At 42.5% G+C, this 14,044-nt stretch overlaps 1 protein-coding gene across 2 annotated transcripts in view; it reads right to left on the reverse strand.

The window, feature by feature from the left end:
* Nucleotides 1-6,472, reverse strand: part of Glra1 (glycine receptor alpha 1) — a 95,030-nt gene extending 88,558 nt beyond the window's left edge. For both annotated transcript variants that reach the window (XM_023562751.2, XM_013146767.3), the window contains exon 1: nt 5,484-6,472. In XM_023562751.2, coding sequence (XP_023418519.1) covers nt 5,484-5,539 — 56 coding nt within the window. In that variant the 5' untranslated portion in view covers nt 5,540-6,472. The remainder of the gene's footprint in view (nt 1-5,483) is intronic.
* Nucleotides 6,473-14,044: the final 7,572 nt, after the last annotated feature.

Consider the following 14,044-nt stretch of genomic DNA (forward strand, 5'->3'; position numbering starts at 1 on the left):
ACCTACCAGTTTACCCCAGTTCTGCCCTTGGAGCTCAATAGAATAAATCAAATCTAATGTTTCCCAATATGGGGTCCCTGAGCACCTAGGAGGCTCATGCAATGATTATGAGGACTCAGAATCTTTTTAAAGCGTGTTGGAGACTAACACATTGCATATTTACTACTGACAAAGCTCTGTGGGTGGACTGAAAACCATCATACGTTTTTAGTTTTTTTTTTTTTTTTTTCTTGGTCAGCTCAGGGTGGTGACATTGCTTGTGCTGTGATTTCAGCATTTCTGGAGATAATATATGCATTGGTTAATAATTATGGGGAAATTAATAAAGAAGAGGGCTTAACTTATACTCCTAAAATATAGACTTCTTGGGGGCAGTAAATGCTAAATAGAAATCTTAATAAAAATATAGAAGCTTTAGTCTATTTCTCTCACACCATTTCTCAGACTATGAGGGCAGTGATCATGTTTTTTACTCATTCTAAGCATTTCTTGGATTTCTTTGGTAGGGGCATTGACATACTTGTGGAATATTTGCACGACTGTGTGCAAGTGAGGAAGCATTACTCTTCCAAGACTGAGGTTGCTTAGTGAGATCTTTACTTCTTTCAGACTTTCAAGCTTGAGTGTACCTCAGTGTGAGTATTTTTTTTTTTTTTGGTAATAATTAAAATGCCCTGCAATAGCTATAACAAAAATGGGGCTATTATGGAAGAGATTGGAAGAAGGTAATCCTGAACTAGCAAGTTAAACATGATCTTAGCAATTGGTGGAGAAAGTGAGGACCAGGAAGGTCATGGAGCCCTCTAAAGGTCATGCCAGTAGTTAAATTCTGGGTCCTGGGTCTGTTGATATTTGGGCCAAGGCTGACTTGCCTAAAGCAACTTTAAGACCTGCAGAACAGCATCAAGATGCTCATGTGGGGAGACAGTGCCATCCGTCTTTAAAATCATTCTGGCTTTTGCTAGCTGATGAAGGAAATAAACTTAATGATGCCCTCATAAATGTGATGCTGTAGAAGAATGTGCACAGTGGAGCTCTGCAGGCCCCCAGAGGAACGGAAAAGGATTCTAAATGTACCTTTAAGGGGCAGTGTTTCCTTTTTTCTGCAATGACAGGGATCATGGCATCCGCCCCTGAATGGTGCCTACTGATGGACTGGCATCAGCACATGGTAAGTGAGCACTGGTAGAGAAAGGAAGGCAGCACTGCTGGAGCCAGTTCATCCTGAGCCTGTGGGTGTGGGTCCCTGCCCTCCATAAAGAGCTTGTCACAGGCTGAAGGGAATTTACGAGGCTCCGATCCAGCCATTCGAGTTGCAAACTGAATCCATGCAATGAAAAGGACTTGTTATGGTCATGCTGTAGGATGGGAAGAGAGCTGACTCTGGAAGCAAGGGCTCTCAGGTCATGGCAGAACTGCTCTTTGTACTGCACCACTGAGTTGTAGCCTCTTTCATGAGGCGGCCTCAAAAGTAAATTCCCTAAATGTCCCTGAGAGGTCATTACCAGTTTTGCAAATATGCAGATGTTACATGCTGATTCATAACTCCATTCCTGGCCTTGGTTCCCTGTCCATACTGTTGCTCGGGAACAAAAATGTGTCATTTTCTTTACTTTCTCTTAAGTTCCTAAGCTCCAAAAGAGTGTAAACTGATGGATATTTTGATTGGTTCTGATGCAAACTTACTCAGTGGGCTTCCTTCCCTAGGAAAAAGTCCCTGGCCTATGTCAGAAACTCCTAGACATTTTCCGCAGTGCCCAAAATGTTGCGGGTAAGAGTCAATGCAGTATATAGCTGTGCTGTTGGGAGGAGAACATAAGGGTGGTCACCTGCCCCTTGTGTCACATTTTGAGGTCAGGACATCAGATGGGATGCTTCAAGGGAAACCTCATTTACCTTTCAACTGAGGAGTTTTATTTATTTATTTATTTATTATTATTTAACCATGCATGAAACTGTGTATTTGCCATAACCTTTTTGAGCTTAGTGTGGATGGAAACATCTTCCCCTCAAGGTTTTGATGACCTTTCTTAGTCAGTGCCATGCTCACTACACACCTTGTGCATCGTCTGCTGGGATGGGATGTAGAAAGCTGGTCATCTTTAGGACAGCCACCCATGGGTCGGGGCTCATTTATCTGCCTGTATTTCTTCCCTTCTGACGGGAGAAACAAGGGCTCTCAAATCATAGCAGACTGCTCTCTCCACTGCACTCAGAGTTGCAACCTATGTCATAAGGTGGCCTCGGAAGTCAATTCCCCAAATGTCCCTGAGAGTGCGAGTGAGGTCCCTTTGGGTTCTGCTGTAGTGCTTTGTGCATTTCACAAGGGGCATTTTTCTAAAGAAAAGTATTCTTAGTATACTTCATACAATGGAGCATCTAATTAAAATCATGGTCCTGTTAGAGGGCAATTTTAAAGTTTGTGTGATTTTGCTCCCTTTCCTGCTCCCTACACTTATTTGGCAATTTCAGGAGGCATTCTTTGGCTGTCATGACTGGGGGAGGTAGGGAAATGGTGGCACTGGCACCAATGATGTTGCCAGTTGCCCTCTGAGGCACAGGGCAGCCCTGTAACAAAGAACCGCTCCAGCTGCCAGTAGTGCAGAGGTCGAGCAGCATGGTTTATGCCTGGTGGGACTGTTACCTACCAAGGAGGCAACAGAATTTTGCAATCCTCCTGGGTCTGTCCTAGCCATCAGCCGTTGGAAAGGCCCTGGGGACTGAAGTCCAGTTATTTCCCTTTGACTTAAAAACGTGGTCTGAAATGAATGCATGTCCATTATTTAAACACGTCTTTGCCTATTATTTTTGACCTGTCTGGATATTAAGGCCCCAACCCTAAAATGAGGTAAAATTTAGGTTATTGAATCCTCAGATTTTAATAATTTTAGGATCTCAGGCTTTTGAAATACTTAAGTCTCATCAGCTCTTTGACTTGTGGGGACACACTGCAATACTGCTGGTCTCCTAGACCCCCAGGCTCCTTTCCTAAGGTTCCCGTTTGTTCTCTGTGTTGGCATACATGCGATTTTGGCCTCACTCACGTCTGGCTGTTCTGTTTCACCATTGCTTTTACCCCTTTCGCCAGCTCTGTGCCGATGCAGCAGCACCTCTGCTATCGAGAGCTTTTGTAGCCTCCATATTTTCTCAATAAGGTGAGCAACTGGCGTCATTTAATCTAAGGAGGACCTGGGTGCCCGAGATGATGGGATTGGTTCATCTCAAAATGCTGCCTGTCCTTTGAGGGTGAAGGGGTTATTCATACAGACCCTGACAAGGAAGTGTCAGCCTTTATTTACCCCCACTATTCCAATAAGTTTCCAGACCTTAATGCATCTGTATTTTCACCTAAAAATTTAAACAAGAAAGAATTAGACATGAAAATACCAGGTGAACCAAAACAATCTAGTCAGTGTACTATCTTGCGACTTTTTTCCATGTTTCTGAAAAATTGCTGAATGTTTCCATAGTTCATTTCTTATTTTATGTGTCAGAAATAAGTAGCCATGCCTGTGCTTTGGAAGTATGATGGTACCACTGCCTTTCTAGCTCTCTTAAGTTGTGACTCCTTTTTCCTTGTAAACATAGGAAATTATATCTCACATCCACTAGGACACACGTGTGACTTCACATACAGAGGGGAAAGATTTGCAAAGTGATGTTTCCTGATAGGCCACCACCAGTTCACTTGAAGAATTAACACAGTAGATTCTGAGCCTTATCAAATGATTCCCATGCAGACCTTCTAGACTGAGCCTCCCTTTTGTGAAAGACAATGTCTGAGAGCGAAAAATAAAGCACTGCATATTGTTCATCAAGAAAAAAGAAATGGGTATGTGTGTGGGGTAGAATGATGTGCTTGGTCCTATTAATTTACTCTTTAATCTCTACTTCAGTTCTGTCTCTGGTAAGACAAACAGAATTAATTTGCATATATATGTTACCAAGTTACCCATCTCCACAGCATTTTACAGTTGTACTAGGTATAAAGGAGAAAAACAACCTGAAATTATTAATAAGATACTTCCTGTTGTTTTACCCATAAAGTAGGTAAATTTCACAAGGCCCTGAATTGTGGTACTTTTCCCATTCTGTCTGACTTCTTGGTTATTTACATTTTGATCCTAGGTCAGGACAGTGGCCTATCAAAGAATTATTTGAACTGGAGATTAGAAGCTTTAGCATTGGTTGTCTAAGACAAGAAAGGGAAGGGATCTTTTCTCCATCTCAGGAGGATGAGGGAGAGCTCACATTCAGTTATTTATAATTTGGGGGAGATGTCATTCATTTCATAAATTAACCAACAGATTAGTGAAGCCAACAATTCATATTGTGGGTAATAAAACAAGAATTATTTGCTGTTTTGTGATGGTAGAGGATAGTATTTGGTGGTCACTTAGTGTTTAAAGTGACTGAAGTAGGGGTTTAAGATGTCTTTTCACCCAGTGCCACTGTAAAACATGAGAAGTAAGCATCTGAAAGAAGGGAGAGTAATGATCTCTGCAGGTCATGAAGAAGAGTAATTTTTTTCAATTCATATGAATGGAATTTATCATAACCGTCTCTGAAGATGGCATGATCCACTTACAAAAGGCCTATCTATTTCATTACTTCCTAAAGAGATGTTTTTTTCACTTTTCACTTCTACTAACATAAGAAAGCCAAGCCAGAAGGCAGAAAATTTTAACCTAGGAGACTATGGGTGGAAGAAACTTAGTGAATCAGGGATGGAAATAAAGAAAAACAAGCAAGAATTACCTATCAGTTCAGGGTCTGCTGTTGACACAGTAGTTTGGGGAGGTGGGTGGTGGAAAGCAGGAAGTCAAAGTTTTAAAAGGTGAGTATCCCTCAGGATGTGTTGTAAATAGAGTCACTTTGCACCAAGTTCAAGGCTTTATAAACTGAGGTCATAATACTGTTGGCTTCCTAACAGTAAGCCTCAGAGACCTGTCGTCCCCCCCCCCACAGAAAAAGAAAACAACAAAAGACAGAAAATGATATGTTTTGTGTCCAGCGAGTTTGAGTGCAACCTTCCCCGTCACCGCTAGTTGTCACTTGGCTCCCAGACGGGAGAGCTGAGGTTTTCGGCACTGCGGTTAGAGAGAATGCAGTCCTAATTAAACTGAGTAACTCCTAAAGCGCCCCCTTCAAGTCCTCAGCCCGGCGAGAGCTAATATGCAAGGGGGTCGGGAGCCAGTGCTGGGAGGGGTAGCAGAGTCGGAAGGACAAACAAACCGCCAGAAACCGGGAAGCGGCTGCCAGAGCAGCGACTGTCTCAGACCTCCACGCACAAGCCAGACACCCTGCGGGTGGAGGGTGGGAGGGGGGTGAAGGGGGACGGGGGATGGAAGGACCGGATTGCAGCGGTGTATACATCACCCCCTCCCCCAAATGATGGGACCACGGGCCGAGTCTGTCTCCGTACTCCTTGCCTCCCTACCCCGTTTGCATCAGAGCGATGTGGTCAGTAGAAAATTGCATACCTGAAGAATACAATGGTCTCCCAAAGGTAGAGTCGAAGAGTATTGAAGCTGTACATTTTTCAGGTCCTTGTGCTTTGTTGTCCACGAGTTGTGGGGGCAAAAAAAAATGTTTCAGATTGGCACTTCCAAAACCGGCGATCGCGACTGGAAAGATAATCCAGATGTTAAGGAGAGGTAGGGAATAGGAGTGCAGAGGGAGAGCCCCCGGGCCGGGGGTGGGGGGACTGGAGCGCGGAGGCTGTAGGTACCACGGACAGTGGCGGCCGCAAAGCGTTTCAGCACCACGGAGAGCGCCCAGCCCTGCTTTTCAGGAGCGCGGAGAGTATCGATGTTTGCTAAACTCCAGCGTGTCTGGGGCTCCCTGCGGCGCTGGCAGGCACGTTTAGGGGTGGGTATATTTTTCTTTCTTTCTTGTTTTCTTTTTACCCTTTTTAAAACCCCTATTTTTCTGTTTAAACGTCCAGTTCTATGCAAGGAAAAAAAATCTTTCGTGGAGATCAGAGCGCTGGCCTCGGACAGTTAGGCTGGGCGAGCGTCTTGGTAGTAGAGACCAAATCCCTGGGCTGGCCTGAGGGGTCCGGGGAAAGCAGGCGATGGTGCTGCCTTCAGTTAAATCTCGGGGAATGTGCCAGGCTGGCGCATCGCGACCGAGTCTGGGAATCTTCGTTTTCCTGCCTCCGTTCTGGTCTGCTGTCGCCTCACAATCCCTGTTCTTTGGTCCCCGCCGAATAAGTTATGATCGCTGCAGGAAAGGTGTCCCATCGCTCAGGGCTGCAGGCTCGAGGCAGCCCAGGGCAAGTTTCAGGGGCTGCAGGAATTCATGTCTACGCCGCCGCCGCGGGGCTCGGGAGACCAAGGCGTCAGATACATCTCGGTTTTCAGAGCTCGCCCATCTTCCTTTGACCAGGACGCCCTCAGATCTTCAGAGTTTCTTACTGCATTAATTTAACAAACTGGCGGCGTAGGGAATGAGGGTGTGTGGGGGGGTAGCGGATGGGAGGGGGTGGAGAAGAAATGAAAAAAAAAGGGGGGAAAACTCCTTAGTATCTTCAAACCCTCCCACTCGAGGTGTTCATTGGCCCGCGACTGCCAAAACCAGATCTTCTCCGGGTTTTCGGCCAATCGCGTGGTAGACTTTGGGTTGCGGTTAACGCTTGGGGTGCTGGGCGCGACCCGCCCCCTCCCTCCCTGCCCCAGCTACGCCTGCATTGGAGTGGGGGGGGGGGAGTGGGAAAGGCTATGAGCTGATCTCTTGAGGTCCCTCAAAATCTTATCTTGATCTTTAAAGAATAGTCGTTTGAGAGTGAAATGCTGTAGGTCCCAGTTGAGACGTGCTGCTGGGCTCTTTTTTTTTTTTTTTTTTTTTTAAATTCTTTTTTAAAAGGGAAGCGTTGAATCACAGCCTTCAATTTCTTTGGAGTTCTGAAGTTATATTTAATACTTGACCCTGGAAGGAAAGGAGAGGTTTTCAAATAAAAAGTATGGTACGTAGAAGAAATTCTCTTCCAGAATTACTATAGTGGGAAAATATAGAAAACAAAACAAAACAAAAAATTCCTTAATTTTCAGAGGGAAGTAGGAGCTGTCTTGGTTGGCATCCTGCTGAGAAGGAAGGAAGATTCCCCACCTTCCAGCTGCGTAGAGAAACAGGGTTATTCACCTTCATAAGCTGGAGAAACTGACCCTCGAAGTGCTATAGCTCACTTCGAGTTAATAGCAGAACCAAGCAGTATGCACAAGTGTCTTGTACTTATTTCTCCCACTCCCTGATTTTCCTCCACCAACTTCCCCCTAGTTTTGCACCTGATTTGAGTCTCAGAAATCAGATATACATTTCACCCTAGAACCCATCGGGGGTGGTGGAGTTAATCAGATTTTCTCCAAGCCTATGGGACTTTAGTGGATTAACAACCTCTGCAGAATTTTCTGGCTGATTCGAATTCACTGGAACTCTGGGATCTCTCTCTTCCATGAATGCCTAGAGAAGTCAATGCTTTCCCTTCCCTGGTAACTTTAGGAACACTTTCTTTGGAGAGCTTGGAGGCTGGGTCTTCCTAGGATAATTCTTGACAGTGGCTCTCCTTCCACATCCAGGTCTTCTCAAAAGCAAAAACATACAGAAAGCTTTACTTACTGATCATCTACCAGTGGGATTTCCCTTCCCTTCCCACTCTGACACACGCGCTGTCTACATGGGGACTGATGTCCTACATAGGGACTGGGAAGGACATTTTGCTTTGATGTTGGGCATTTGTATGACTCTGATAGATGTTTACCTATAGATATATGGCATGTAGTACCAATATATATTATATACATTGACAGGGAGGATACAATCAGAAGCTAACTGTTAGTATCGCAACTGTGATGTGACAGACACTGTTGTGGGCTTCCCATGATTTCATTCACTCATCACAGTCATGCCTTATGGTAAATCTTGATATCCTTGTGCTTGTGTTCATGTGTGTGTGTACATTTATAAGTATGCTTGGACAAAACCAGCATATATATTTCTGTGTATATAAATTTATTTGTGATTGCAGTTTCTAGAATTCTGAAGTGAATTTGAAGTGCATGTATATTTGTGTACCTGTTTATAAATGTGTGCGTGTCTTTGTATTGCCCCAGATGTCCTGAAATAAGCTGTGATCTGGTAGCTTTGTCCTTGGGCCTCGTTTGGCTGGGAGCACCCAGCAATCCGATATGGATGCAATGTATAAAAGCTTCTCTTTTTTCTTCAAGGGATGCTGTGTGCACATGCCTTTGCATGCTTGCACGTGTGTGTGCATGTGTGTGTTGTTTTTTTGAGAGTGAGTGATTTCAAGGCTGTGGCCTACACAGGAGATGAGAATAATTATTACCTGGAGGGACAGGGTTCTGTTTTATAATAAATTTCTGTTCACTACAAAGCTGATACCTTCACTTAATCAGTGCATGTGAACTGAGCAATGCCCAAGCATGGGGAGTATAAAAACATGGAAGATAAATAATATTTTAAAACCCTGGGACATGTGATTTCTTCAGAATCATACCTTTTGGTTAGTAATCTATACTTTTTTATTTACTGCATCCTTGCTTGTATTTCTTATGCCACTAAACACTATACCCAGATTTTCCTGGCCTCCACTGAAAATAAACAACTCTGGGTTTAGTTGGGTATTCATGTTCTTATTTTATCTCTGCCTTGTAAAGGCCGGTGTAGTGGATAAATAACTAAACTCCAGGCTTAAGAAAAAAATGGCAGAAAGGTCCACTCTTCTCTTTGTAAGAAATGTCAAAAAGAAATGACATTTAGATCTAATCTTACCGTAAATCATGCTATGAAACACAAGTCTTCTCTATGTGGAGTGGAATGGCTTGAGCTAATGGTCCATTCGGCTGGAATTCTTGTTACAAGTATACTGCACAGTCTATCATGCAGTGCAGTTCCAATCCTTGATGTGTCCTTTAGAGGTCCTAGAAGCCAGTTCTGAATCTAACTAAGTATCAATAAATCTTGGCACAGATTGAGATTTACTACTAGAAGAGATTCATTTTTACTCATATTTATTGAGCATTCATTATGTGTCAGGCATTATTCTAGGCACTGGGGATATAACAGGGAACAAAACAGGCACAGATCCTGATTTTAATAAAGTGTATCTTCTAGTGGAGATAGACAGAAGATGATGAAGCAAATATAGGGGGTGTTGGGCAGTCATCAAAATTAAAAAGGCCAAAAACAAGAAAGAGGCAGAGAGTGTCATACAAATGCTTTTCCTGTAGGATGGTCAGATCAGAAAATGTATTCTGAAAGGAAACACTGAATAAACTGTCCAAGGGAGTGAGGGATTGAGCCATGTGAGCCTTGGAGTGGGGGAGGTGAGTTTCAAGGCGGTGAGAAGCAAGTTCAAAAGCCAAGAAAGGGAGGATGTGTTAAGGGAGTGTGGAAGAAACAGCGTGGTATCCAGTGCACCTGGACGCAGAAGGCATAGTGACGAGAAGTGAGGTTAGAAGAGTCTTCTACGCTATGGCGGTTCTGGTTGTTGGGGACTGGTATTACCTCTGTACCAGAAAATGCCCCCCTCAGCTGTATACCACTGTGTCTTAGCTGCCCAGGTACAGTTCCTGTTCCAGTTCCAGTTGCTCCTGTCTCTTAGAATCAGCTGGTCACTGTGATGCACAATGTATAAACCAATCCCCAACTGACAGGCCACTCTGCCTCTGTACTTCTTGCTTGCTTATCCTACATAAGCCACAGGAGGTCTGGGCCTGATATCCTGGGGATGATCCTGATCAGTGTCCATTGACATGAATAAATCTTTCTTCAAATCCTGGGTGTTGTTTACATATTTCTGTTTGCTGTTGCACTTCCAAGACACAGTAAGGACTTTGAGTTTTATTTTGAGTGAGGCAGAAAGCCATGGAATGTTTTAAGTAGAAGACTAAGATCTGATTTAACATTTCAACAAGATTTGTCTGGCTACTGTATTTAGGATAAAGTGTGTGTGTGTGTGTGTTTGCAAAATAAAAATCAGATTAGTTAGGTGTACCTGAAAAAAAAATCCATGTGAGATATTCTTATAGATTGATCTTAATCAACACTTTTATTTTCAAAAAGAAAAAATTATATCTAGAGAGCTTAATCTACTTATCCCTCAAAATAGCTGCACAGCTGGTATAAGAACACTACAACTTAATGATAACTAAAGGGTCTTTGTATTATTCTATTGTAATAGCTGAAATAAAGAATGTTCAGAAAGAGAAAGAGAACCAAAGAAGTCTATAAGTGAAGGAGCCTTACCTGGCTTATCACTCACATACACACAGAGATTTATACATAGTACATATATCTTGTTTACAGCATGACAAACCCATGGTAAGTTGAAAATACTGTAAGGAGAAAATACACTTACTAAATACATTTACTACAGCTAAACAAACATCATCACTTAGCCCAGTACACCTTTTATATGCTGAGAACAATTACATTAGCCTACAAATGAACTAACCCATCTAGCATGGAGCCTATTTTATAATAAGATGTCGAGTTTCTTGTGTATGTTACTGATAGAGTATTGGTTGTTTGCCCATAGTTGCACGAATGACTGGAAGCTTCTGCTGGTGTATGGTATCTCATATTGCTAGCCCAGGAAAAGATCAAAATTTAAAACATGGAGTATGCTTTCTACTGAATGTGTATCACTTTTACACCATCATAAAGTTAAAAAAGGAAATCAAGCCATCGTAAATTGAGGAAGTTTGTGTATATTGTATTGTATTGTATTGTATGTAGGAGGTTCTGAGTGATTGTTTCTTGCCAGAGCAAGTGAATGAGTGAAAGGAAACAGAGTGGTTCAAGCCGGAGGCCTGAAGAGAGGATGAGAAGAGGGAATAGTGTTGGTCAGGTGAGATTAGTTGTCCCCAGCCAGCAGACGTAATTAACATACTGCAAGCCTCTGTCATAATGACATTCACCGAGGAGAATGCTGGCGGTTTCGAGACTACTTTGACAGACTTCAGTAATACTCTAAGGAGAGAGGGATTTCGGAGCAATTGAGCAGCCTGTCGAATTGTACTGAAGTGTTATGATGGATCTGAGTTTGTGAATGGGCTTGTGGAAAAGCCCTTCCTCCACGGAGCTGGAGGCTAGGCCAGCCTTTCGAGCTGGAGAAAACACCTCCTAGCTTTTTACTGCAAAGCAAGAGCCTGTTTTTGGTGTTGTGAGAAAGGGACATCTCAGTGGTACCAGAGAATTTTTTGTCCTCAGGGGACCAGTGTAATACTAAAAGACCTTGCCTCCCATTTTACGGGTTAGTCCCCAGGGCCTGGTGACACAGAATGACTGACTTTAGCTAGATCTCAGGACTTCTGCCTTCAGGTGATGGCTCCCAACCTTTCCTTCTGAGGCCGAAATAAAAGAAGAGAAAGTGGAATGTGCGAGGAAGAAGTAAGTGCCTCAGGTCAATGCAGAGCAGGCCCGGCTTTCTTAGGTCCCCGAGGTTTTCTTTTCCAGCCGAGCCTGTACCTCTAGCCTGGCCCTCGCAGCCTGACCTTCCCAGGAGGTTTTGTATTATCTTCTTGTGCTTCATCTGTACATTGCCCTGAAACCATCTTTCTCTCCTACCCCTGTGTTCTTTGCAGTCTGACTTTGATTCTTATTTCATGTTTATTTATTCAGTTTCTCTTATGGGTTTCTGCCTTCCCAGTGCTTCCACAGGACTTTTGGTATTTTGATGGCAGAGGATAGAATCCATCCCCCAGTCTTTCTTTCTTTTTTCTTTTTTCTTTTTGAGAAAGGGTTGTCCTGTGCTCACTATGTTGCCCACGATGGCCTCAAACTTGAGGTGATCCTTCTGCCTCAGCCTCCTGAGTGCTAGGATTACAGATATGCACCACGATACCCTGCCATATTTTTCTCAGTTTTCTCATCCATTCAGGGTTTCATTCATTTACTTAAAAAACCACAGATATGTTGACTAATGTGTGTCTGACATTACAGGTCTAACAAAGGATTCATTTATTGAGCTTTTAACAAATATTTATTAAGTACTTTATGTGCATTAAGAACTGAATAATGTAGTTCAAAAAGAGCATAAGTGTACCAGAGATATAACTCAGTGGCACAACTCCTGTCTGGCAAGCACAAGGTCCTGAGTTCGATTCCCAGAAAAAGAGAGAAAGAAAGAAAGAAAAGACTTGGTTATGCAAGTCTGTAATCTCAGCTTCTCAGAAAGTGGAGAGGGTCACAAATTTAACCCCAGCCTTAGAGTTAGTGAAACCTTGTCTCAAAATTAAAAAACAAAAGAGATTGACGATGTAGCTTAGTGTGAAGGCCTTGGGTTCAATTGCCAGTAAAAAAAGAAGTATAGATTAGTATCATTTGAAGGGAGGAAGAGATGAAAATAATCCTTATACTGCTTATTTCAAAGCAATTTAAAACTGTACATACATATGAAGTATGTAAATTGTGGTAAATTATTTTAAAATACCCATAGCAATGCATAGAACACTACCAGCACCAGTTCCCCTCCTAGTCTTTGTCCACGGACGATACCTAGTATTCTGATTCCTATTATTCTGCTTTCGATTGAATGAAAACATTTGTGTTGATAAGAGAGCTCTACCTGCAACTTGCTTTTTTAAAACTGTCCTCCCCACCAGAAGGATTGTGGTGATGTTATTAAGCCGAAAATAATTTTCCTTTTCTGTTCTTCAAATTGGTGTTATTCCTTAAGGTTTCTGGAAGTGTTTGTTGGTAACAAATCTGGATTTGAGGGTTTCTTAATGGAAGGTTTTACTTACAGATTCAATTTACTTAATAGGTTAGAACTATTCAGATTATGTTTCTTTTTGTAACAGTTTTGGCATGTCATGTTTTTCTAGGCATTTGTCCATGTTATTTAAATTTTCACTTTTATTGGCACATGATTTTAAATCCTCTTACCTTGTTAGTCTGTAGAATCTGTAGTGGTGTATTCTTCTTTCCTTTGTAATGTGAAATCTTTTATTTTTTCTTTATTTTTATTTTTATTTTTTTGGTGAGTTGTCATTGTATTGGTTATTCAAATAGCCAACTTTAACTTTTGTGTGTGTTTTTTTTTTTGAGACAGGGTCTCGCTATGCAGTTTGAACTCACTTGTAACCCAGGCTGGTCTTGAACTCACAATGATCCTTCTGCCTCAGCCTCCCAAGTGCTGAAACTATAGGAGTGTGCTACCATGCCTGGCTAATTTTTTTTTTTCTGTTACAAATATACTACATTATCTTGATTCTCCATTTATGCATTTTGGGGGCATTGAATTCTGCTGTCTCTTGGGTACTTGAGGTGGTGTTACAGTTTGTATCTTGATGTCCTTCCAAAGCCTCCTGTGCTCATAGGTGGGGCTTTGGGGAGTGACTGGGCCATGGCTGTGTGATGCTGGATTAGTGCACGGATTGGTTTAGCACTGCTCTGGGTGTGGGTGATGGATTCACTGAAGAGGGAAGACTGAAGAGGCTTAGGACCCGGCTGGACGCAGCAGGGAAAGCAGAGGGAAGGCTGCTGTCTTTCCCCTCTGCCGTGCCCCTGGCAGTCTGCCCTGTATCGAAGCCAGCTGACTATAGACTGAAACCTCTGTGAGCTGGGAGCTGAAATAAACCTTTACTTCTTTAATTTGTGGATGTCAGACACTTTGTTCCAGTAATGGGAAAGTAACTTAGTCGGGTACACACCCAGATGACTGATTTTTCAAACTTTGTTTCCTGATGATAGTTAAATATTTAAAATTTTGTATATCTGTCTCAGGGTTTCTTTAGGCATATCCCACAAGTTATATTTCAATATCATTTACTTGCAGTAAAAAAATATTTTCTAGCATGTACTCTGCTTTATTCTTTGATACTTAGATTATTTTTAGAAGTATATTGTTTAGTTGAGAGTGCTGGCGGACACCTGTAATCCCAGCACTTGGGAGGCTGAGGCAGGAGGATCACTGCAAGTTTGAGGCCAGCGTGGACCACAAAGTGAGTTCAAGGCTGGTTTGAACTGCATAATGAAACCCTGTCTCAGAAAGACAAAAAAACTATATTGTTTAATAATC

Source organism: Cavia porcellus, unplaced genomic scaffold, assembly GCF_034190915.1.
Source record: "Cavia porcellus strain 051 isolate PalLab524CR breed Dunkin Hartley unplaced genomic scaffold, mCavPor4.1 scaffold_19, whole genome shotgun sequence".
Taxonomy (NCBI): Eukaryota; Metazoa; Chordata; class Mammalia; order Rodentia; family Caviidae; genus Cavia; species Cavia porcellus.